Below are 22,775 nucleotides of genomic sequence, written 5' to 3'. Positions count from 1 at the left end.
CACGAGAGAGAAGTATTTATCAGTGCATTTGTTATTATTTGGCTGTGATCATTAGTAGAGAAACAGTAATTGATAGATTAGAGTCAATTTCCAGACTACGTCACAGTCATGTTTGACATTCCCGTTGTCAAGTGATAAGCATATGAAAACCTTGCATTTTGAGGACAACTGTGATATTGATAAGCCATATTCCTATTGCTTACATGGCTTTTGCTTCCATGTCAATAACTGAGCAAATTACTTCTTAAATTGTAATTAAGGTTGCCAATGCTGGTGTAATTGTAAAGGTAATAATAATTACAAACACTTCTCTGGTGTCTATGTACGCATTTGTCTGAACTTGTCAGTCGATATGCCGAATTTCATTTCTTGCCTGATTTTGTCTATGTATACGAACATGATTTTGGGTACACATATGCAAATATGTATTTTCTAATGTTGCACGCTAGTGTTTTTATCGGTCAAAGCCTGTGTGTCAATGCCTGCATCTACACCTAAATGTATGTAAAGCACTTCAGCACCTGCAGTTCTTTGCACCTCTCTATAAATAAAGCACACAACCTTACCTTACCTCGAAACATTCCATTGCATACAGCCCAGTTCTCCCCCACCCTCCCCACCCTGTAGTCCTAAAAACCCAAAACTCCCCACCCCCCGCATCCGGGTGTCAGTCCGGAGGACAGTGGTAGCTGTTGATCCACAACAGGTCGTCCAGCACCCCCCAGTGCAGGTAGAGGATGGAGACCACCACCAGCACGTGCATGATCTGGTGGCTGTTGCACCAGTAGTCAAAGAGGCCCGGCCGGAAGCGCTCGGGGATGCGGCTGATGTTGATGATGCCGCCCAGCACGGCCAGCGTGTCCATGGTGAGGAAGTGGCGCAGCGAGGTGGGGCTGCCGCCGCCCACCCCAACCCAGCGCAGCAGGAAGAAGGAGAAGCGGAAGAGCGCCTGCCAGGCAAAGGAGCGCAGCCGGCGCACGTTGTTGCGGGCGGTGATGGCGCAGTAGATGGCGTAGCTGGAGAGCAGGATGTAGACGGTCAGGGCGACGCTGCGGATGAAGGGGTAGCAGAGCAAGGTGCTGTAGACGATGGGCAGTGCTCCTGCACACAGGGACACATTAACGTTAGTCCAGTTCCCCAGGGGAACAAAGGACAGCATGAGAGGGACAGACACAGACACAGAAGATGAGAAACGTTTCTGTGTCTGTCCTTCTGGAGACCGTGAGGGGGACACAAGAAATAAGTTACCTGCAATGAAAGAGAGGCAAATAACTGCCACCCTGTTTTCAAAAGAAACTATGAGAATATATAAAGCGTGTGAGTCTCAGAAGGTGTATCTCGCTCAAAACCACTGACATCTTCCTCAGACAGCCTGCGGTGAGTATGTTACTGACTCTGTTCATGAACACAGAGTGATCTAGAGGGCCAGGGAGAGAGGAGAGGGGGCAGGCTGCACAGTCCTGAGCCATCTGATAAAGAGCTCTACCCAGACTGCTGAACGTCATTCATACGATTTATAAAAATAGTGCCTTGTGATTAAGGATGATTAATAACCAACATCTCACTACTTCAAAAAAAAACAACTCCACACGTGAAAACTGCAAAACAGCATTTATCCCTACATTTCTTCACACTGTAACAGAATAAGTAATCGTTCTCTTTAGGCTGTGTCCCAACACAAATATGCCGGTCCACACTTCATGCAACATCACAAGTACAAACTTTTAGACAGAGGGGAATGGTGTTATTTGGGAGCACACTAGGGACACACATGTATCATCCAGCACCTTGTTTTGTTTTGTGGCAAAACTAATGACTCAAAAAAGAACCAATGCGGTGGTCTCTGGAAATCATGGTGGAATCATTGAAGACACAAAAATGACAGTGGGTTTTAACATTGCACATGTAACCACTGTTCTGTGATTGCGCCAGAGAAAAGTTCATTCAAATGGCAAAATTAAATACTGTGTTAAGCTTGGTTAAAAATCAGGAATTCACTTGGCTTAGATTAGTATACTTCAAACCTTTTTGTATTTAATTTAGGGTTTTCCCTCCTCATGTATTATGAAGAAATGTAAAATATTTGGTTATGGTCATTAGCTGAAATATTTAAATACATATGCTTATGAAATAATTATACTTTTATGTTAAACACCCCCTAAAACAACTGTCACAATTTCAACCACAGGGGAAAATGTAGTAGACAAACAAGTTAGCAGTAGAATTAAACATTTGTAATCTACACTCAGTTATAAAATTGTTACGCAGTATGGCATTTGTTAATTTGTCTCCATTTTATTGTGATTATGTAACCTGATCCAGCTGTGCATAGTTACAATCAACAGTAAAACGTTTTTTAGCAAACTTTGCCCAGTCTGCTTTAGCACACCATAGTAATGATAAAACAGAAAGTGTGAGTCACTGGGGCAAATATTACCTACTATAGTAAAGGTGTAAAAATATTTTATAGCTTATCCAGAACAACTACATAATTCACGCCTGGCTGAAAGAGTTGCACCCTTTTGTGACCACTACAATTGTCAGAATGATAAGATATTTTCATATTTCACACTGAAACGTCATGAAATCGCATTTCTATATTTAGACAATAGTTTTTCCCCTTTGCTCTTCTGTGTAAAACATTTAAAACCAACAACACACTATTGCCTTCAGCATGGATGACAGGTGTTCAGGGTGGCTTTTTAATTCTGGAAAGAAAAACAGGCTATGATACTGCATGGGTTTCATTATATATTTCGTGTTGCTACTGTCACTTAACTGAATGTCAACTGTATCTCAGATTCCCCCTACGGTTGTTCTATCTGTAGACAGTTGCTGGCCAATAGCAATTAAGTTGTGTGGTTTAGCAGCTGGGAAGTACTTTGTGACTGTCATTGAAACAGTGTAGACTCCACATAACATTTAATGAACTTTTAAAAAAAATAATTTTCTTCCTTTACACCTCACTATTTGTGAATGGCAATTGAGCAACAACTTCTGCATACATGTGGCAGGGCAGGGCAAGGCATATGCAATCCTCTAATACACATGTAAGCCACTGTGACTACTTTTCACATTACATGTCCCACAGTACACCAGGAGGGAGACACCGAACACAGGACAGGCGCGTCTCCCTGACGCTATCTGAGTAACTTGCAGGCGCGTGAGCGAACTCTGGCCAACCTACCCAGCCCTATCGCAGCTGGAAAGAAGCCAATTTGTTCTGCCGCTGTAAGCTCGCCGTTACCATTGGCAGATGACACCACTCTGATTTTAATGCAAAACATTCTAAAACTACAGGACCTCAGGGCTTTACTTTTATAGCACTCTTATAAATCATAGTATCATTTCCATCATCAATCTGTTGAAGCTCAATGTCTTTTTATAAGGTCACAAATCAACTCTTAGAACACAAACTTTTTTTTGCCAAGGACAATGCTACCATCTGCATATGGACACTGTCTGTTCACAGATACTCCCAGCCGATCAGGGTGAAATACACTCAGCTGGGCTTTACAGGGATGGATTCAGCTCTGAGCCTTTTCTACTTCAGTGCTCCTACTGACCTAGAGAAAGCACACATCAACACCCTCTCTCAGGAGTAGCCTGAAGACAGCAGACTCGGCGCTAACCCAGAAATCCACACGCCCAGAAACAATACAAGTGTATGAGGACACAAAAGGAAAAAGACACAGACAACATACCTGTGGCAGGGACACAGACAGAAGGAATCCCTCAGACTAAACCAACTCCAAAACAGGCTATCAACAGCAAGTTGGAAACACAAAGACCCACAAATGTAGACACACACCATGTACACATACACGATGATAAGATGTAACTCCTCTGGTGAAGTGAACACACCCTCGCAGTCAAACAAACAGGCCATGATTAGTATAAACCTGCTGTGCCTCTGGTTGTTTCCAAATATGGTGCAATACAAGTTTCAAATTTCCTCCAGAACAGTGCAACAGTTTTGATTTTAAAGATAATTCACCCATTATCCACTTAATAGGTTTACTGCAGCAACTGTGTATGAAGCAGAAAAAAATCTGTGAACACTAGCGTTAACGTTCCTAACAGTATTGTGTCAACGTTTTAAAGCAATATTTTACAGAGCTGTTTAAAGTGGCCTCTGGTAATTTAGCAACACCTCTGAGTGCCGCTCTTTGGTCATGAACCTTCTTTCTCATACATGGGCAATCTACATTATATACTTGAACTCAACCGATCTCTTACCCAGAGTGTTGATCATGCAGATACCGCACATATCGAGGGTGAGCAGGGTGTGGTACACTGGCTCCCCGCCCTCATGGTTCATGAAGAGGTGGTAAACAACAGAGCCCAGCTGCGGAGACAGGCAGGCCAGGAAGTGGACCACGCCCAGCCACGTGACACTGATCTGGGACCAGGGGATGTTGAGCGGGAGGATGACCAGGAAACAGAGCAGGGGGATTCCTGAGAGAGGAGGAAAGGGGTGAGAGAGAGTTTGAACATTGGTAAAGTATATCTATACGGCTGTAAGACAAACAGGATTAACGCTACATCTACACAAACTGATTGACAATACTAGTGCATTCACTGTGCAATAAGAAAGAGGTAGATATAGACAGAAATTCATGTGACGTTCGCCTGGGATAGAGTGGAATTACAGGTTATTCAAAGCTGTTTACTGAGCAAATGCCAGTCCAGTGATATTTAATATATGGGAAATCACACATCATTCAACACTCCCCAAAGCGCTCCACGTTCCAATGTCAAATAATTTGTCCTGAACAGGTGATATTGTAAATGACACCTAACACCTCTATTTTGAGTATGTTATCTCCTCTCCTTGGCTCCCTCCCTCTCAGTGCTGTTTTAAAGTGCTGAACATTTCAGTGCAGTCACACTGCGCAGACAACTGCAGACTTGCAGAAGTGCTGTTCGTTCATCAGTTGATTTCGCACAGTCACAGATAATCTGCATGTTTAACCAGAATCAACAGATCATTAGTATGCTTTGAAATCCTCATTGCTCAATCCTTAGCATTGCATAATTAACTTAGAGACCTTTTCAGAGTGGACCATCTGAGAAGAAACAGTTTCTAATTGAAAACATACAGGCTGCATTTTAAATTGCCTATATACATAAAATCAATGTAAACAGGCAATTCATACAATCGTAATATTACATTATTGTCATTTGGCAGACACTCTTATCCAAAGCAACTCAATATGTGAACTAATATGTAGTACGTGAACTAATCAACCAGTAGGTAGAGAATCGTCATCAAGTCCCAAATCAGTTAGGTACTCTGTGAGCACCTGAGCAGAGACAGTCAGATGCTACTGCAAAGAAGCTCATTCTTTCATCCACTGATGAGTAATATTTAATTAAATGATTATCAAGACCACAACTTAATGCTGTTTAACAGTGTGTGAAAAGGAGGAATGCCCTTGTTTTACTGCCAGGTGGATGACGTAAAGCAAGGCTACTCCGGGAGCAGACTCAAGGAGCGGACAGAAGAGACAGTTCTTGGTTTTTTACATATATTTGCCAAGCCTCAATGAGCTGACCTGTGGTCTTCATATCACACAGGCACAAGGGGGAATATGACAGTGAGAGGTGGCATGCAGATGTATCTTCTCAACAATTCAATAACTCTTTGATCAAACCGTTTCTTTCTACTACCGATTAATGAAAACAATTATCATGCCACCTTACAAATCTAACTTGCATTAACAGAAATTAATGAAAAAAAGAATGCTGAAGTGGGACTTTTTAAGAGTATGGGAGATGCAAGGTTGTTTTATAGTTAACATGTTAATACCTGAATGTCAGAGTCAGTGAGTCAGTATGCAAACATCAGATGATGAATTTGCCAAAACAAACAAAGAGCAGGATGATCAGTAAAGTATCACTGATGCTTTCAAACATACCAAGCTGGAACTTAGGAGCCTGGCAATGTCAGTCATTGTTGACAGAAACTAAGACTGCCAAATCATGACAAAGACAGGCCATAAATGTCTAAGAAGATAGTCTTGCAAAGTGGTAGTTTCTGAGTTGTGTGTGAGGTTCCACCATCTTTCATTTTGCTAGCTCAAAATCACACTACCTTTAATTATACTCAAGTGCTTATATTGCTCTCGATAAATGTTTTTGGTTTGGAATCCAACTGTTGAAATCATACCGTTACATTCTTCGCGTTGATAATAAACGCACACCAGTCCCCTTACTAGATACATGCATATAAAATTCGTGGCGGATTACAGGTATCCAAAACCAGTGCTCGTTTGTGAAAATTCATTTATGCCGTCCGTGAATATCCCATTGTGTTTCGAACTCAGAATCGCTCAGCCCAGGGCTGAGCTCAACAGTGTGCGCTTTGCATGTAATTACAATTGTCTGAGTATTCGATTTGCATGCATTCAAGGTGATGCCAACTTGCCAAATATGGTATGTGTCTCACCTTAAAAAATATCCTCTAATAGGCACCAGCAAATGCTAAGGACTCTTTTTTTGCAAAAAGCATTACATAAAGTCTTTGTGTGTCGTTGAATTTACCATGAATTATGTCGCTCATTTCATAGCTTTTGCTTTGCTACCATGTTCAAAAAACAGTAGCCAAATTTGTTTTACGCATCAGTGTCAATCTTGTTCTCTCCTCGTCGTTTAAGTAAATGACGGGTGGCCAAGCTGAACCACGGTAGGAGACAACATTTACCAGTGTGACTGTAAAAAGGCCACAGCACAAAAGGGATGTTTAACACCATCTTCGTTTATTATACTACAATTTGCCAAATGTTACTTATTAGGAATGTTGGAATGAATTTTGCCCACATACATTTCAAGGGCACATTACAAGGGATCTATTATATGCAATGAGCGCTTCTTTTCGGCCTTTCTCTTTAGTAATCTCACTGGTTACCTAAGCAAATCAAATGTTGTTCACAGCCTTCAATAAAAGATGAAAGAGTTATGCTAAAGTCAAATTATTTTCACAGTGAATGACCCTTATGCCAAAGAAATCAGTGGTAGAACTTAATGGATAGTGTAGCTCAAATCCTACTGCTAAGCTGTACCAAGATCTGATATATTGGTTATTGCCGCGATAGTAATACTGATGCTAATACGTTAAATGGTGTGGTAAATATGTGATTACTGCCATTGTAGTGTCAGGTTACTACCGACAGAGAAACCAAGCGGAAGCGTTTTTAATATGTTTTTCTGAACCACTGAACATGCCGTTGTGATCCGTTTTGCCAACCCTCCTCAACGTGTGTATTAGGGCGGTGGTCGTATATTACTATCATTGCACTACAGGTGGACACTCTCATAGCCGAGATCCTTAAAAATTGTTACAGTTGTAGGAAGAATGGAGGAGAAGAGGGACCACCTTCTAATGGTTTGTATCGCAGTGATAATTTCTTTTGCCTAAGTATACTTGGTGTTGCCATCTAACATGCATCTACTGTTGCCTCAAGCCAGGCAGTGCATGGCTGAGTGCACAGCACAGATGTGCTCTGTCCAGCTCCGGTGTAGCTGAATTTTGGTATGATGAAAAAAAAAATCCTGTCAGGTTTCGAGAGACGTTTCCAGCAATTTTACACATGAAGTACTGTACTGTAGAGCGAGTTAACTGACTAACTGCAACTCTGCAAGTTGAAAGCTGACCAAGTTATCTTATTAATGAACACAAAAATACTTGCGTTTCCGTAGGTAACTTCACTTCGTGTTCGGAATGTGGTAGTCTGATTAGCCTAACTGTTATTTCTGCATCCAGTACTATTTAATGTTATACATGTAACTTCCCATGTCTAACATTGCAAACAAGGTAATAGAGTACATAATACATGTAATGTAAGCCTTGCTAGACCAAGCTACACGGTAGCTGTCTGACGTTAGATGCTTGCTGTAGGTAAAACAACGCACTATAATGCATTATGATATTACACGTATATTGAGAGTAATTGAGAGCCGCATTTCTGGTTTCCCACTGAACACCCCACACAGCGGAATGCCAGCCCTAACGGGTTCAGATGCTCACACACCCTACCAATTAAGCCACTAAAATAAAAGCTAACGTTAACGTAACAAAATGTTAAAATATATGTTATTAAATAGCTTAATATCCGCGTTAGCTAGGTTATCAGGCTGTGTTTATACTTACCATGTGTGTAAATGTTTCCCAACTCGTTGTGCAGGTAGAACAGACTCCTGATACAATCCTGCACTGAAGATATTGGTCGGTAGCCGGTCAGGACATATTTGTTGAATTGAAGATGTGGAGGTGAATTTGCCCAGTCCAATAGCCTAGGCCCGTTTAAAAATGCCATAGCAACCAAAAATATTAAGACGACACCGCCAAAAATAGTTTAAAAGCACTGCGGCTACATCTAGCTAACTAAGTTATGTAGCTACAATGGTGCGATAGAGCAAGGTAGCTAAAATGAACACCGCAAATGCCGGTCGGAAAAGAGCTTGTTGTGGGCAGTTCACTTTCTAGCTACATACCTATTTGGCTACACAGCAAAAAGCCAAAATCAGTCATTTCTAATTAACACCGGCAAGCTTGCTGCCCCTTTCACCTCGTTGTTTTCTTGGAAAAAAAATCAGTGGCTCTGTCATCCACAGGGGTTCACAAAGAACAGGCCAGCCACATCCATTGTGTGTGCCCTAAATATGTAACGTTAACGTTACATGTATTAATAAATAACTGGTAATTTACCGACAGCAGGAACTCAAATGTCTACCACCAATATTTCTTCCTGGTACCGCTAGTAGCTACAGTAGCTAACCAGCTAGCTTTGTTGCATTCATTATGTTAACGTTTGATATCATTAACATTAGCTGTCTTTCTGTGTCCCAGTACTCGGAATTTGCATCACGGCGTTGGCATTTCTGTTTTTTCTTATAGAGAAACAATAAATAATAAATTGTCCCGTCGCCCGTTTGTTATCTGCTGTGTGTAGCTTTAATAATTTGCAAGCTATATCGAGCTAGCTACTTCCTTGAATTTCCCGGAGATTAGCTAACACCTCCCAGTTTGCACATCACAGCTTGGGTCAACTTGTTCTACTCCCTCGCAAAGAAAAAAAGTGCATTATGCTCACGTTGTCATAACTGGAACAGGCAGCTAGCTAACTAGCAAGTATTTTAGCTGGCAAAGGAGGGTGCTATGATACCAACATGGACAATTTAGTCATCTGGCCAGCTGTCATATTTCCAAGGTCGAGTCTTGGTGTAGATAAGAGATTCATTAGCTTGCTGGCTAGCTATCTTTTTCATAGGATTGATGTATGCTTCATAGCTAGCTGGCTAGCTGGCTGTCAAGCTTAGGATGCTTAGTAGCTAGCTAGCTATATGATTAGCTAGCTAGCTGACGAGTTTGATGTGAATGATATTCTGTTAATCTTCAAGGCAATTTTGATTGTGTTCTGGATTAAACTAGCATCTAGCAAAACGAGTTAATTATCTATCATGAATCGATGTAGCTCGTCAGATAAATCTAAATGATGTTTGTTTAATCAATATTACCAATCTAGCTATTTTAGCGGATGAAACTAGTGTTACATCTAGCTAGCCACATGTACTTTGGATTTCAATGAAATATTTAACTAGCAAATAACTACGATATGATATTTGTTGGCCAGCCAACGTAACGCTACCATTAAAAATTCAGCCAGCTAGTGAACTAGCACAGACCATAACTGGCTAGGATAGGTTAGTTTGTTCCACAGTGAAGCCGTGAAATACCAGCTATCGCTACCTAACGTTAATTCAGATGACCATCTCTCAGTCGCTGGCAAAACAAATATTATAACTTATCCAGCAAGATGGCAATATTACCTAAAGGGTCATCTCTTCACTCCATTTGTCTGGACAAAGGTGCAGCTTGCTGGACATTAAACTGTTTTAGCCAACGTAAACGTTATTGTGTTTCCCCTGTAGTTAGCCTAGCCTGTACAGTTTGAACACATAAATCGTAGCAAGCTATAAGGTGATCGAGTCATGTTTCAGTGACCATAGTAACACGGCATCTGTCCAAGATTGTTACATTCCTTCCTTGGTTAGGTTGTTAGCTAGATAGTTACAGTATACTGTCACCAGACGTTTGTTAGCTACAGTTGACTAGCTAAACGTATAAGAAATTTCGGTGTCAGTGTAACAAAATAGCTGACTAGTTATGATTTTGTCCGTAAAACCACAACCCGCTCTTGTACCCGTTTCCCTTCAGCTAACTGAAAATAAATCCGTGCCTCTGTTTGTCACCGGGCGGCAGCAGTTCTTGGCAGGATGGTGATGAGCCAATTCGGGTCTCACTGCATGGTCGTCTCAGCAATAAGCCGTGATTTGCATCTGGAGCTCCCCAAACAAGTAAACGTGAACGTTTTCTTTCGTCAACTTCCTCGTTAACAGTACAAAATTGTAATTATTCCAAAGTTTCGTCGTCTTCCACTCATCGATTTATTTCTGAATACGCGACCGGTTTCCGTCCACACCGATCGCTTTGTGGCTGTATTACTGGCCTCGCCTCGCTCTCTTCGGCTAATGGCCCGAATCGAGTCCCGGCGCTTTAATCCAGGCACCGTGGATGGAGATGAGAGAAGGGAAGAGGGAGTAGTGTGTGAACTACAGGGATGAATGGGGAACCATGCGAAGCGCTGCGTAGCCTACTACGACTCACTCCTAAAATTTCATATTGACATAAAACATAAGCATATAACCAAACAATAGCAACCGCACCTACAGCCTACTATGTGGATTTCCGCAATTTATGTTTGTTAAAAACTCCACTCAATACTTACGACTAGTTCGCTATAGCAGCTGTATCGTCGTAAATGAAGATAGGCTACGTCAATTAGGCTAGTCGATACTATTTGACATTTATCTATCTGGTCTGTTTACACACAGTGTGGACTTGAATTTGCTGAGAAGAGAGAATTAATGTGAATACAACTTAAAGTGTAGATAAAGGTTTTGTGGGTGTCATGAGACAACGTAGACTGTATCCAATATTTTCAAATTTTTCTGCCTGTTCTGCCTCTCACATGCATTTCCCACACTTTTTCGTTTGTTCACGAGCATCAGTTTAAAGCAGACGCTGCGCAAAACACTAATCTGTGTATCATACGGATACTGTAATAATAATACTGTCTACTAATCTGTGCCCGTTATCAACTCATCCTGAAGACATGGAACAATTAGTCGATACAGCGCCTGCTCTTAGGTGATGCTTGCGTTCAAGTCGGTCCTTATCAGTGATCCTGTACCGGGGTTTTCACCGGAGATAAACCACTCATTAGGGCGTTGGCATGACCACACGAAGAATAAACCAATTACAATGCAGTATGAAAGTCCTGGGCAAATTCATGACTGACGTAATCATGCACTCGGAGATTAACATAACACGACGGAATTCATTGGAGTGAAGACATTTTTCAGGTTTAGGGTATAGTCATTCTGGTTAAATTTAGGAAGTTATCGTAATTTTAATCCGCACCCCTCAATAGTCATTTTATTTTATAATTTTGTTTTCTGACATAACACTGGATGCAAAATGAAATATGACTATGTAAACATTGTTGTGTAAACAATCAAACGTTAATTTATTTCCTCATTCACAATGCATGCCTTGTATATCCTATTGTCTTCCTTATTTATTTCATGATTGCCTTGCAGATGTCTTTAGCCAATTTCATGTTAATCCCGGTGGTATTATAACTTTCACCCTGCCCATATTCTCTGTCTCCTGTCCTGGTCCTTGCCCCAGGGACAGCTCAAGGAGGATGAATTTCACTCCACTTTCTACACATTATACAGTCCAGCAGGCCATTTCCTCTCCTTCTGTATTACTCTCTTTCGGTGTGCACACCTCATTATTGCTACATGCACTTCACTGAATTCATTTGTAAACTTTATTGGCAAAAGGCAAAAATTTGAAACTTTTGCCATAACTCTGAGCTCCACTTCCATAGACTTTATAGAGCGTTTGCGTCATACAGAGAACAATGCCGAAGTAAAATATACATAGAATGTCATTTGTTGTGAAAATATGACTGTCACAAAGATATGTACAGTGGAAATGTACAGTTGGCAATTTATATTCTTTCACAGATCCAACTACATCTCCACCCCCACCATCTATTTCCAACTGTCTGTCTCTTTGTTGTTTGTCTCCTTGCTTCCCTGTTTCATTTGCATGTATGTAAGTGTGTTTGTGTGTGCGTGTGCGTGTGTGTGTGTGTGTGTGTGTGTGTGTGTGTGTGTGCACGCGCGCACGCATGCATTGTTACAATTCATAAATCCTAGTCACCGGCACCAGGCCAGGTTAGTACAGTGCACACCTGGAAGTTATTCCTTTATCACCTGCAGCTGCAAGCTTCCCAGATGACTTCCTAAAAGTATCGGCTCCTCAGACTGAAAGGGTTTCCATGAATTTTCCAGAAACAGACCAACTTAATCCAGTTTGCAACAAACAAAAATACATTACCACTGCCCTCTAGTGGAGCTTAAACCTGGTGACTGGCCTGTAGATGACTTTTTTTTGCGGACATTCCGTGAGCTGACGTCCCTATTACATAAAGCCGACTTGCGGAAATTCAACCGAATACATTTTTTTTTTGATAACTAAGCATTTTTGTATAATGTAGGATAGATATATCACATGTACTGGCACAGTCCTAATGTATATTGTTCTAAAGGAGGAAATAAATCGAGTTTGCATCAGTAACTTTTCAGTCCACTTTTATAGTGAGTTTTTCTCATCCTTGTCCACCCCTCCACGCTGTCTTCCTCCTCACAGCTCTCTCTCCATCTAATGCTCTTCTTCATTTCCTCAGTGCTTTCCTCTCTTCCTCCACCCCCTTCCTCTCTTTCCTGATCTCCTCTTCTATTCTGTCTCTCTCCCTCTGCAGCGTTTCTCTTGCTGCCTTCACCTCCACATCCATCTCCTCTCTCTTTCTCCTGAGCTCCCCCTCCAGACTGTCTCTCTCTCTCCTGATTGCCTCCTCCTGTTCAGTCCTCGTCCTCTGCATTTCGTCCCTTTCTGTCTTCATCCAACACTCCATCGCTTCGTCCTCCTCTGCCCACAGCTTTTTTTGCATTTCCCATGCGTCAGATAGCTCCTTCCTCTCATCCAACATCTCATCTCTCTCCTTCTGTCTCCGCTTCTCGATCAGCTCCTCCTTCTTCACCCACAGTTCTTTCTGTTTTTCCCATACTTCCAGTACTTCATTCCTTTTCTTCACCATCTCTTTCCTTTTCGTCCTCAACAACTTCTCCACGTTCTCGTTCTCCTTCTCCCAGAGATCATTCTCTGTCATGCTTTGTTCATCAGTATTCAGCTTCTCAGACCTGTCACGCTTAAAAGTAATAAAGACATTAACATCACAAAGTTTAACTTTGTAAGACCAGTATGAGTAGACACATCGTACTATAAGTCAGTCAGGTGTGAGAAATGTAACCACTTACTTAACTATAAATACTATGTATTGACTAAATGATTAAATAGAGAGCCAATGATGTATGTGAACTATTTTGAGAGATAAGGTAAGGCTTGCAACCTAAAAGTTGCTGGTTTGATTCCCTGCTGGGGCACCACCATAGTACCCTTGGGGAAGATACCCACAATTGCCTCAGTAAACAACCAGCTATATAAATCAATAAAATTGTAATATATGGAGTCACTCTGGATAAGAGTGTCTGCTAAATGACAATAATGTAATGTAATGTCATTTACCCTAAAATAGAAAATATTCCGAAGACGATCCATTCATTCCCTCTATCACTAAGAAAGGTATTAGCAGTTTTACCCTCACTTCAACTAATACCAGAGTTAGTTTTACCTTCATTGTGACATCATAGTCTTTCATTTGTGACACCATGCTTGTCAGTCATAAGCTTTGCATTTGCAAGCTCACCATGCACAGATTGTTGTTAAAGTTGTTTAGCAAAAAGTGACACAAATGTCAAAATGGATTTTGTCGGATAGTTGAGCGATTATACCATGTCACAGGGGTCTTTGTTTCTGATGATATGCACATAAGGCTGCCTCATTTCAAGAATAAAAGCGGCATTGTTGTTAAGAATAAAAGTGGTATTGTCTGAAGTCCGCTCCTTAGGTTGCTGTCGTTATGCAAGCCTCCCACAGTCAGCAGGGGTACATAATGACAGAATGACATAATGTATACTTTTCATCACACTTCTCAATTTAATTACCATTTCCTTTTGAAAAATATGCACCCATTGCTAAGTTTTGAAACTCATTTCTCTTAATGAATCCATGCAATTTCCAGGAGAAATTGCTGCATGAACAGATTAGTCATTTATAACACAAGAGGTATCATATGCATTCTTTATACACATAGGACTAATACTCAGTACATTATGGATATGCAATATATACTCCATAAAATGTTTTATATGGATCAAGGTGTCCACTTAGAAATAAGTAACATCATAGGAACTTTTTAGTGTTGTGTTGCATTTTGCCCACAAGAGGGAGCCCCTTTCACATTCAGAATTTCTTTCAGAAGATCCTTGTCATTAAAAACAGAAGTAGCATTTATATTTGCTCTCTCTTTGTTCTGTTAAGTGCATAAAATCAGTAAAACTAGTTAAGGTGTTAAATGAGGTTCAGTACATTGTTTAGTGTCAGAACACATGAAAACTATAAATTATGTATTTTCCCCTTTGTGGTGTGATTAATACTGAGGGGCTCTGAAATAGGTTTTATGTTGCGCATAAATATATTTGGGAAATGTGATGTGTACATTTTTCGATGCAATAGCTACAGTTTTGAAAACACTGAAATGTGACTTTTGGAAGAACAAGAAGGAGATATCCTTGGAAGACAGCCAACAAGTGTGGCCAGAGAGATAAAGTTGCTGATGATGTCCTTCAGCAGGCTTCATTCTCTTCTTCTAACAGTTCTTCTTTCAGTTCATTGATAAGTCCTATTAATGCATGATCTTTGCTGGTGAGCTTTTAGCATGACCTAAATTGTCAGAGAAGGTAGGATGGAACTGGCTTGAAAACAGAACATAATAGATTCAGTTCAAAAGTGGGCTGTTGTCATTGTGCCTTTGACCAAGGCATCAGTGGATATTCAGCAGTTTACATAGATGGATAAAGACACTTTTTTATACAAATGTTTGTTGAATGCCAAACAAAAAACTAGCACCTGGTTACTACTGCCATGTAAGGACATTTCTGGTCAAAGAAAGCCTGGTGAAAATAGGATTATTTACACAGGCTTTTGCCCATAATAAAAATATCAGTGAAATTAATAGAGGAAAACAACTGTAATGTACTAGTACATAATATCTGTTGTGTGTATCTTCAGTATACATTTTATATGCATTCATGACATTATACATATTTCTATTAAAACAGCCGAAACTAATAATAATAAACCTAATAAAAATTGTGCCAACTGTCACAAGAGATTGTGAGTAACTGAAAATAGATAATTATGGTATGGACTACTTAAATATGGTAACTGTATTATTTATGTAAACTAAATATGTAGATAATGTACACTTCAGGTTCAGAGGAATGATTTTGGGGTCATTTTTACATGAAGATGAAAAAGATGCAAAATGACATCATGAAAATTGATGATCCTTTCCCACTGCTTGACATTGCAAAACCAAGCCCTCCACATTGTCAACCCACAGGGCTGTGTGGTTTCCAACCCTTTTCTGTGTTTTTCCATCCCCACTCTCAGTTCATTGTATGCCATTTTCAAAGTTGCAAAAACAGCTTTTAATTTGTGGAGGAAAGTCAGCGTTATAATTTTTGACAGGTAATATCTGAGTAAAGATTAGAATGTAGAGAGTACATTTATCACAGGAATGAGTTGACCTGTGTATGAAAAGAATTCAGCATTAAAATCCCTAGGTTTTTTGTTTTGACACAGAAAAGACAGTTCCACACCTCAAAATATTTTTCTTTCATTGTAAAAAGAAAAGGGATGCTAATGTCTGTCAATATAAAATGAAATCTTAAGCCTCTGACCTTAGTTATTTGTCTCTGTTCCTAACTTGATGGTTGGTCTACTTCTGTAAGAAATTCCAGGTTTGATAATGATAACGATGTTCCAAAGAAAACTATCTCACATTTTTTTGAAGTAATAACTGATGTATCTGCGTTTATCATATGATGTACATTATATTCTATGTTATGGATCAATTTTTATTCATTATTTGATTTATATTTTACATTCACAATTGAATTGAAACTTTGGTTTGATACTTTCTTTATCTGTTGTATTAAACTTACTTGCAATAGGGTTAACTAATTTGTTTGTGGGTGCTAGATGAAATTTGTCAGCAGCAAATTGTGAGGAGGATGACATCATACTTTCCATGCATTCTGTTATGCGCCTGTCTAGTCACCATCAGGCCGACGCAAATCAGTTTTCCTGGCTACGCTGCTGACCACAAGTTTAAAAAACCCAAAACGATAATTAATACGAGCAAAGGGAAAATTTTCATTTGCAAGGACCCAATCAACAGCGTTTTCATTGAGGAAAAACCAAAAAGTTATGCCTGGAAAACACCTTTCCAGCATTTAGAATGTTTCAGGACCGAGCTATGGAAAAATAATGCAAATAATCAAAGGTAATAGGGTGCTCTGGGAAGAAGGACATGCTTCCTTGTTCTGAAAATATGGAACATAGGACACAATGTCAGTTAAGTTACACACTCCCTCCATATGAACAAAGCTGTCCAGTAGTACACACCATAGACAGATTGATTCTTCACAATGCTAGATCCAAGAAAATGATTCTGGCACCAAAATTTGTTTCCCAGTATTGTCAGTTATTGGATCCCTGAAATTTCCCAAAATCTCAGAACTGATGTGACTGAATAGGAAAAGAATTAAACTGAACCAGAGAGCAGAGACTGAAAAGTCTTTCAAAGAAATTAAAAATAGACCTAACAAGTAAGTGTATGGTTAATGTTTGATATCCTGAACAGCAGACAATAAAAAAAACTGTTTGTGAGGCATCATTTCATTTCTTTCATAAAAAAGCATGTAGTGCATTTGTGTATCTCCAGATGGAAAGACTGATTCATCATTACATGAAAAAAGCTTTCGGGAAAATGTGGAGGGAAGAAATAGAAAGAACACCCCAGAGATTTATTAAACATTACTCTCAATATCAGACAGAACGCATCAGGGCAGCTACTATGAAATTTACAAAAGAGTGTAGGACAATATAAGCAGACAGCAACCAGTGCCAAAGAAGACAACTTTTACAATCAGAGACACTGAGTACATTACAAAGAGTAATACAGCAAATCTGCGGCAAGATTCAGCAGCATATGCTGCATTTTCTCGGGAATCATATCAGATAGTGGAATGGAGACTACTGAATATGGGACCATTTTCATCAATGTCAAACACCTTAGACACAGGCCTTGGGTTGCTGCAGATGGGTTGCTTTTCCTGAAACACCAGCAGAGATACCACAGGGAGGAATATTGGCAGAAGTGGGGCCATGGCCAAGCAACTTACATTTATTTGACAAAGTGTTCCATTGCGCCAGAAATGATGGTGAACTCTGAAACAGAAGTAACCACCAGAGGTACAAGAATGATTAGGAAGTCTGAAAGCATGTGCTCATGTAGAAAAAAGTGTTAACTGCTGAGAGTCTGGTTTTTTACTCATGTGCATTTTCCATTAGCACTTAAAATGTATTCATCCACCTGCTGTATTTTTACCCTCAATAATTTCCCCCTTATCCATCTGGTCAGAGACCTGCGTTTTCAGTGGCATGAACCATGATCAGAGAAGAGAAACGGACATGATACGTCAGGTCAAATGTAGATGTCGGTTTAACATGGAACTCCTTAGCCTCACACTTACTGATAATTGAGTCACTTCACCAGACCACTTAACACCCCCTCCTCTGTCTCTGTCTCTGTGTGTTTCTCTGAAACCACCATCCGCCCCGTGTACCTTCACACCTCATTCGGCTGTTGCTATGTGTCATAGTCAACACCAAAGACCCCTGCCCCCACCCCTCAACTGTCTGACTCCTCTGCATCACTGAGGGAGGCTCAAAGCATTCTCCATCTAACATAGTGTACACAGCCAGGTAAGCGCTTTACTCTACTTTAATTTTTGACATTCTACCAAGCTTGTTGCAATGACGATAGTTTGATTAACTGGATCCCAATATAATTCAACTCATTGAAAGCTGATGCTTCAGTTAAAATTAAGCTGTTTCATTTAGTCCTAAAAATGTAAATACTTATTTTTAGCCTTGGCTATGGATTGCACATGTTTTCTATTACCAGAAGATGGGAAAGCCCTGCAACTCCAATCAGACCTGACGGGACCCAACAAAACATATCTAGTTAGGGCCTATAATTGTACGATAGCATTTGGGTTCAGATGGGATTGGATTGGGCCGGGTTGGGCTCAGCGTTCCTGGATGTCACATTTTGAATACTCTGCTGAATTAAAATCTAGGCTAAAAAGAAGCAATTATCATTTTCAAGGCTGCCGAATATATTGAGCTTGTATGGAGGATTAATTTATTCACTCACTTATTTAGACAACAAGAACCTATTCTTGCCCTTGAGAAGGACTGTGCATTTTGTTGAACTGTCTTTAGCTAAATAAAGCATTTTTCTTCCAGAAACTGCAATAAGATTTATCAAGGTAGTGCTGGCAATGTGCATATTCCTGGAATTTAAAAGTACTTTGATGTCTCATCATATGTCATTCAAAAAACAGACACAAAAATACACAAAATTAATGAAACCTAGTGGCTTCATTAATAGCTTCATAAACCTCATAAAACTGTTTTTGTTGATAGACAAGATTAAGGATATGCAGGCACATTTTGAAACAGGCAAAGTAAATCTAAAAGAGCAGGATTTACTTAATAGGAGAAACGCAAAAGTAGGTGTAATGTAATGTAATGTAATGTAAGTGGAAACTACTGCTATGTAACAATGTGGTATTGATAATCCATCCTGCCGTAATCCTCTGCTTTTTCAGATACAGTCTACAATTCTCATCTGTAATATCCCCTAATCTGTAGCATCTCATGTCTCCACTCTGTCACAGATGTGACATCTCATATCAGAATTGAATGCATTTGGTGCTAAATGGCCTTGTTCAAGACTTGTACTCTTCTGTTTTCAAAGCCAGCAGCTCTTCAACATGCGCAATGATCTTTTAACCACAAGCATTTCCACAATTAGTCGCTCTCACAATGTCTCAGTTTCATTTCGCTGAGGATCACAAGCTCTAATCTCTATTTCTTCCTAGACGAAACAAATATTTTATCTGTGAATTAAATTCAGTAATGGAAGGGATTATACATTGATTCCATTTATCACTGCCTGAACAATGCTTGAATATGAATAGTAACAGAAACCATTGGTCTTATTTGATTGCAGAGAAAAATCTACAACCCTCTCAACGTTCTACACAAACTATCCCAGACTCTGTCCTGCGATGTCCTCCACAATCTCTCTCCTCTGGGTAGGGTTAGTGTTGTCCCTCCCTCTTCCAGCCAGCCAATCCTGCAGTACTGGTTTACCCAATGAATGCAAAGAGGCAGAATTTGCCCCTGGAATCAATCTAGCCGGGGAAGGGTTTGATATTACTAAAATGCAGCGTAAAGGAGCTTATGTCATCAATCTGAATGTTTGGAAACGCAAAGATAAAACATGCACAATTTGTAAGAATCCATATTTGGAGGGGAAAATGCAAAAAATACCGCTGTCCATAGTTGATTGGAGGCCAAACCACCAATGCAACATGAAAGTGTCCAGCACTCTTCACCAGTCCAGTGAATCTCTGGTCAGCTCTAGCACCGCAAGTGTTGAAAATGACTGGAAGGTGAATTTAGAAGTCAATCACAAGGCAGAAGGGAAGCTAATGCTGGCTGGAACACATTCTAAACTGGCTGAGTACTCCATGGAGAAAACCAAAAAGGACAAGTTCAGCTTTACCAGTCATCAGGTGTCATGCCGCTATTACAGGTGAGTTGATGCTGCTAACAAAGGCTCCCATTTCAGCTTTTCCCGAGGATCTTTGCCTCCCTCACCTTCTGCTCAACCTTTACCTAAGGTCTCCCTTGCTGTCTTCTGCTGGTGAAGAATAAGCACAAGAGGCATGCTAGAATGTCAGCACGAGAACCTTTTGAAATGGCTGTGCTCAACTGTGCAGTGCGAATAGACAGAGGATCTGTGTGTAATCAGCCTCAGTCCTCCTCTGTTTCTGTCTCTCTGCAGCTATAGGTTGTCCAACAAGCCCCGTCTACATCCTGAATTTCTACGAGCCGTGAAGGGCCTCCCAAAGAAATACGACCACGACAGCAAGCGGCACTACTACAGACTCATTGATAATTTTGGAACACACTATATCACCAAGGTACGAGGACGATAAAAGGGGGGGGGAGGGAGTAGAATATCAAAGCCAGGGGAAACTGAAAGAGGAGGGGGTAAAACAGCCTGTTTTCACAAGAATTTGTTAGCTTTTTCAACAAGCACCGCCAGAGGATAGTCAAAGTGTTCACTGAGCATCACTGCATCCCTGGACTCTCTCATGTACTACTACTCTTATGTACTACATGTGTCATAACATTATATTATTGGCATTTAGTAGACGCTCTTATCCAGGGCAACTTACATCAGTTACAGTTTTTTAAAATGTTAACCATTTATACAGCTGGAAAATTACTGAGGCAATTGTAGGTAAATGCTTTAACCAAGGGTACAGCAGCGATCTGGTGAGGAATTGAACTGGCAACCTTTTGGTTATGAGTCCTGCTCCTTAACTATTATGCTACCCTGCTGCTCCACCATCCCCTGGCTTCGCCCCGGCTGCTGCTGATGAGAAGCACCTAGTGAGGGCCCCTGTCTGTCTGCACTCTTTAGGTAGACCTGGGCGGCAGCGTGCGCTCTGTCACCAGCATCAGGCAGTGTCTCACCGAGCTGCAGGGCCTGAACGTGGACGAGGTTAAAACATGCCTGGATGTGGAGGCGTCTGCCAGCGTGGGGGACAAAGCCAGCCTCCAGACAGAGTCTAAACATTGCCAGACCGACACAAAGAAGATGGAGAACAAGGCCAGCTTCTCAAGCAACTTCAATGACAGGTGGGCCACTATGCGGCCGCAAACAACTATGAGGCCTGCCTGTGCCCTCTGTATAAATGTGCTTTCCCTCAGTTTCCCCTCTCTCTTCCCTCGTGAGAAACTAAAGGCAAAGATGCCAAGACAAAGCCACTGTCATCATTATCATTTTGATTTCGCCTTTCTTCCTTTAATTCGAGTCCAATACTCAATAGTGAGATTCTTTGTCTAATTTTTATGACACAGTGTTAAATTCTTTGGTTCTTCCATTCTTTTTTGGGCCTTATCATCATCATCACCAATATCAATTCATTCAATTAGGCTCAAATTGAAAAAAGAAATTATTATTTTTAAACTGATTCTCTTTTCCCTAAGGTTCACTGAGATCCGAGGGGGCTACACCACAGAGCCTGAGCTCCTCTTTTCAGCCCAGAAGGATCCAGGGGCCTACAAGGAGTGGATGGCCTCCCTGCCCCTCACCCCAGACATGGTCTCCTATTCCCTGGATGCCCTTCACGAGCTGCTCCCCACCTCGAACCCCGCCAGACGTCACCTGCGCCAGGCCGTCAGCCACTACGTCCTGGAGAAAGCCCTCTGGAAGAACTGCTCATCACCCTGCGAGGTGGGCGTCAAGACACACCCCAAGGACTCCTGTGTCTGCAGCTGCCACAACAACCCTGGGGTGACTCCCAACTGCTGTCCATCAAAGACAGGACTGGCCAGGGTGAAAGTCACTGTGGTGCGGGGGGTGGGCCTGTGGGGGGACTACGATACTGGCACAGATGGGTACGTCAAATTGTTTCATATCGGGGCACTGGTTGGGCACACAAGGGTAATCTACAACACCAACGACCCCCGCTGGGATCAGATGTTTGATCTGGGCTCCGTGGTTCTGTCCATGGACGACCAAGTGAAGTTCGAAGTGTGGGACGAGGACAGCAAGTGGGATGATGATTTGCTGGGTCAGTGCTCAGTCAAGCTGATAAACGGGGTCACTGAGGATTTTTGCAGGCTGAGCCACGGGGAGCTGTTTTACAAAGTAGAGGTCGAGTGCGCTCCAAGTCTGGGTGGGCCAGCCTGTGCGGATTACATAGGGTCTCCTATGAATTTCCACCTGGCGAAGGCATATGTGTCTCGCCATGCCCGGCCAGTGCCTAAAGAGATGCTGTTGAAAATGGGCGTGTTTGTGGATGAATACCCTCTCTATGCCAATCAGAGCATTACTGATTTGGGTAGATATTAAGGAACTACACAACCACCGCACACAAATATTTGCTGAGACAATGTTGAAACCTTAACCATTGCTCCTATGCTGAGCATCGCAATAACCTTTTCACTTTATTTATGTGTATTTGTTTAGATAAATAAAATGTATTGTTTTATACTGATGAAAATCAATAATTGTCCACAGCATTAATCTGATAAATTGATCATTTGTTATTCACCAAGATATAGTTCATACGCTTTTCTCTAAATACACACTGCCAGTGGTAAGTTTCTTCTGATGCTCAATATCATAGTAATCACAGAAGCTTTCACTTTAAGTCAATTACTTTCTTAAACGCTACTTCATATTGAATGGTATTAGTATAGAAATTCACATATTTAGATCAAATATTCCAATACTCTTCTAGAAAGCTCCCTATTTAACTTTTAATGTCTCTGCCATTACATGTTAAGGGAAGGCAAC

At 41.0% G+C, this 22,775-nt stretch overlaps 2 protein-coding genes across 2 annotated transcripts; one reads left to right on the top strand and one right to left on the bottom strand.

The window, feature by feature from the left end:
* Positions 1–667: 667 nt before the first annotated feature.
* Positions 668–9,463, bottom strand: paqr4a (progestin and adipoQ receptor family member IVa). The gene is made up of 3 exons (XM_036552553.1): positions 8,153–9,463; positions 4,240–4,458; positions 668–1,101 (listed from the first exon to the last, which is right to left on the bottom strand). Exons 1-3 carry the CDS (start codon positions 8,316–8,318, stop codon positions 668–670), a joined length of 819 nt encoding a protein of 272 aa, XP_036408446.1. The 5' UTR covers positions 8,319–9,463.
* Positions 9,464–18,018: 8,555 nt separating this feature from the next.
* LOC118794306 (perforin-1-like) lies at positions 18,019–22,486 on the top strand. The gene is made up of 5 exons (XM_036552536.1): positions 18,019–18,091; positions 19,407–19,994; positions 20,247–20,385; positions 20,892–21,109; positions 21,461–22,486. Exons 2-5 carry the CDS (start codon positions 19,465–19,467, stop codon positions 22,326–22,328), a joined length of 1,755 nt encoding a protein of 584 aa, XP_036408429.1. The 5' UTR covers positions 18,019–18,091; positions 19,407–19,464; the 3' UTR covers positions 22,329–22,486.
* The last annotated feature ends 289 nt before the right edge of the window (positions 22,487–22,775 follow it).

This window comes from Megalops cyprinoides, chromosome 19 (genome assembly GCF_013368585.1).
Source record: "Megalops cyprinoides isolate fMegCyp1 chromosome 19, fMegCyp1.pri, whole genome shotgun sequence".
Classification (NCBI taxonomy): Eukaryota; Metazoa; Chordata; class Actinopteri; order Elopiformes; family Megalopidae; genus Megalops; species Megalops cyprinoides.
This window is presented reverse-complemented; position numbering and strand designations above follow the sequence as displayed.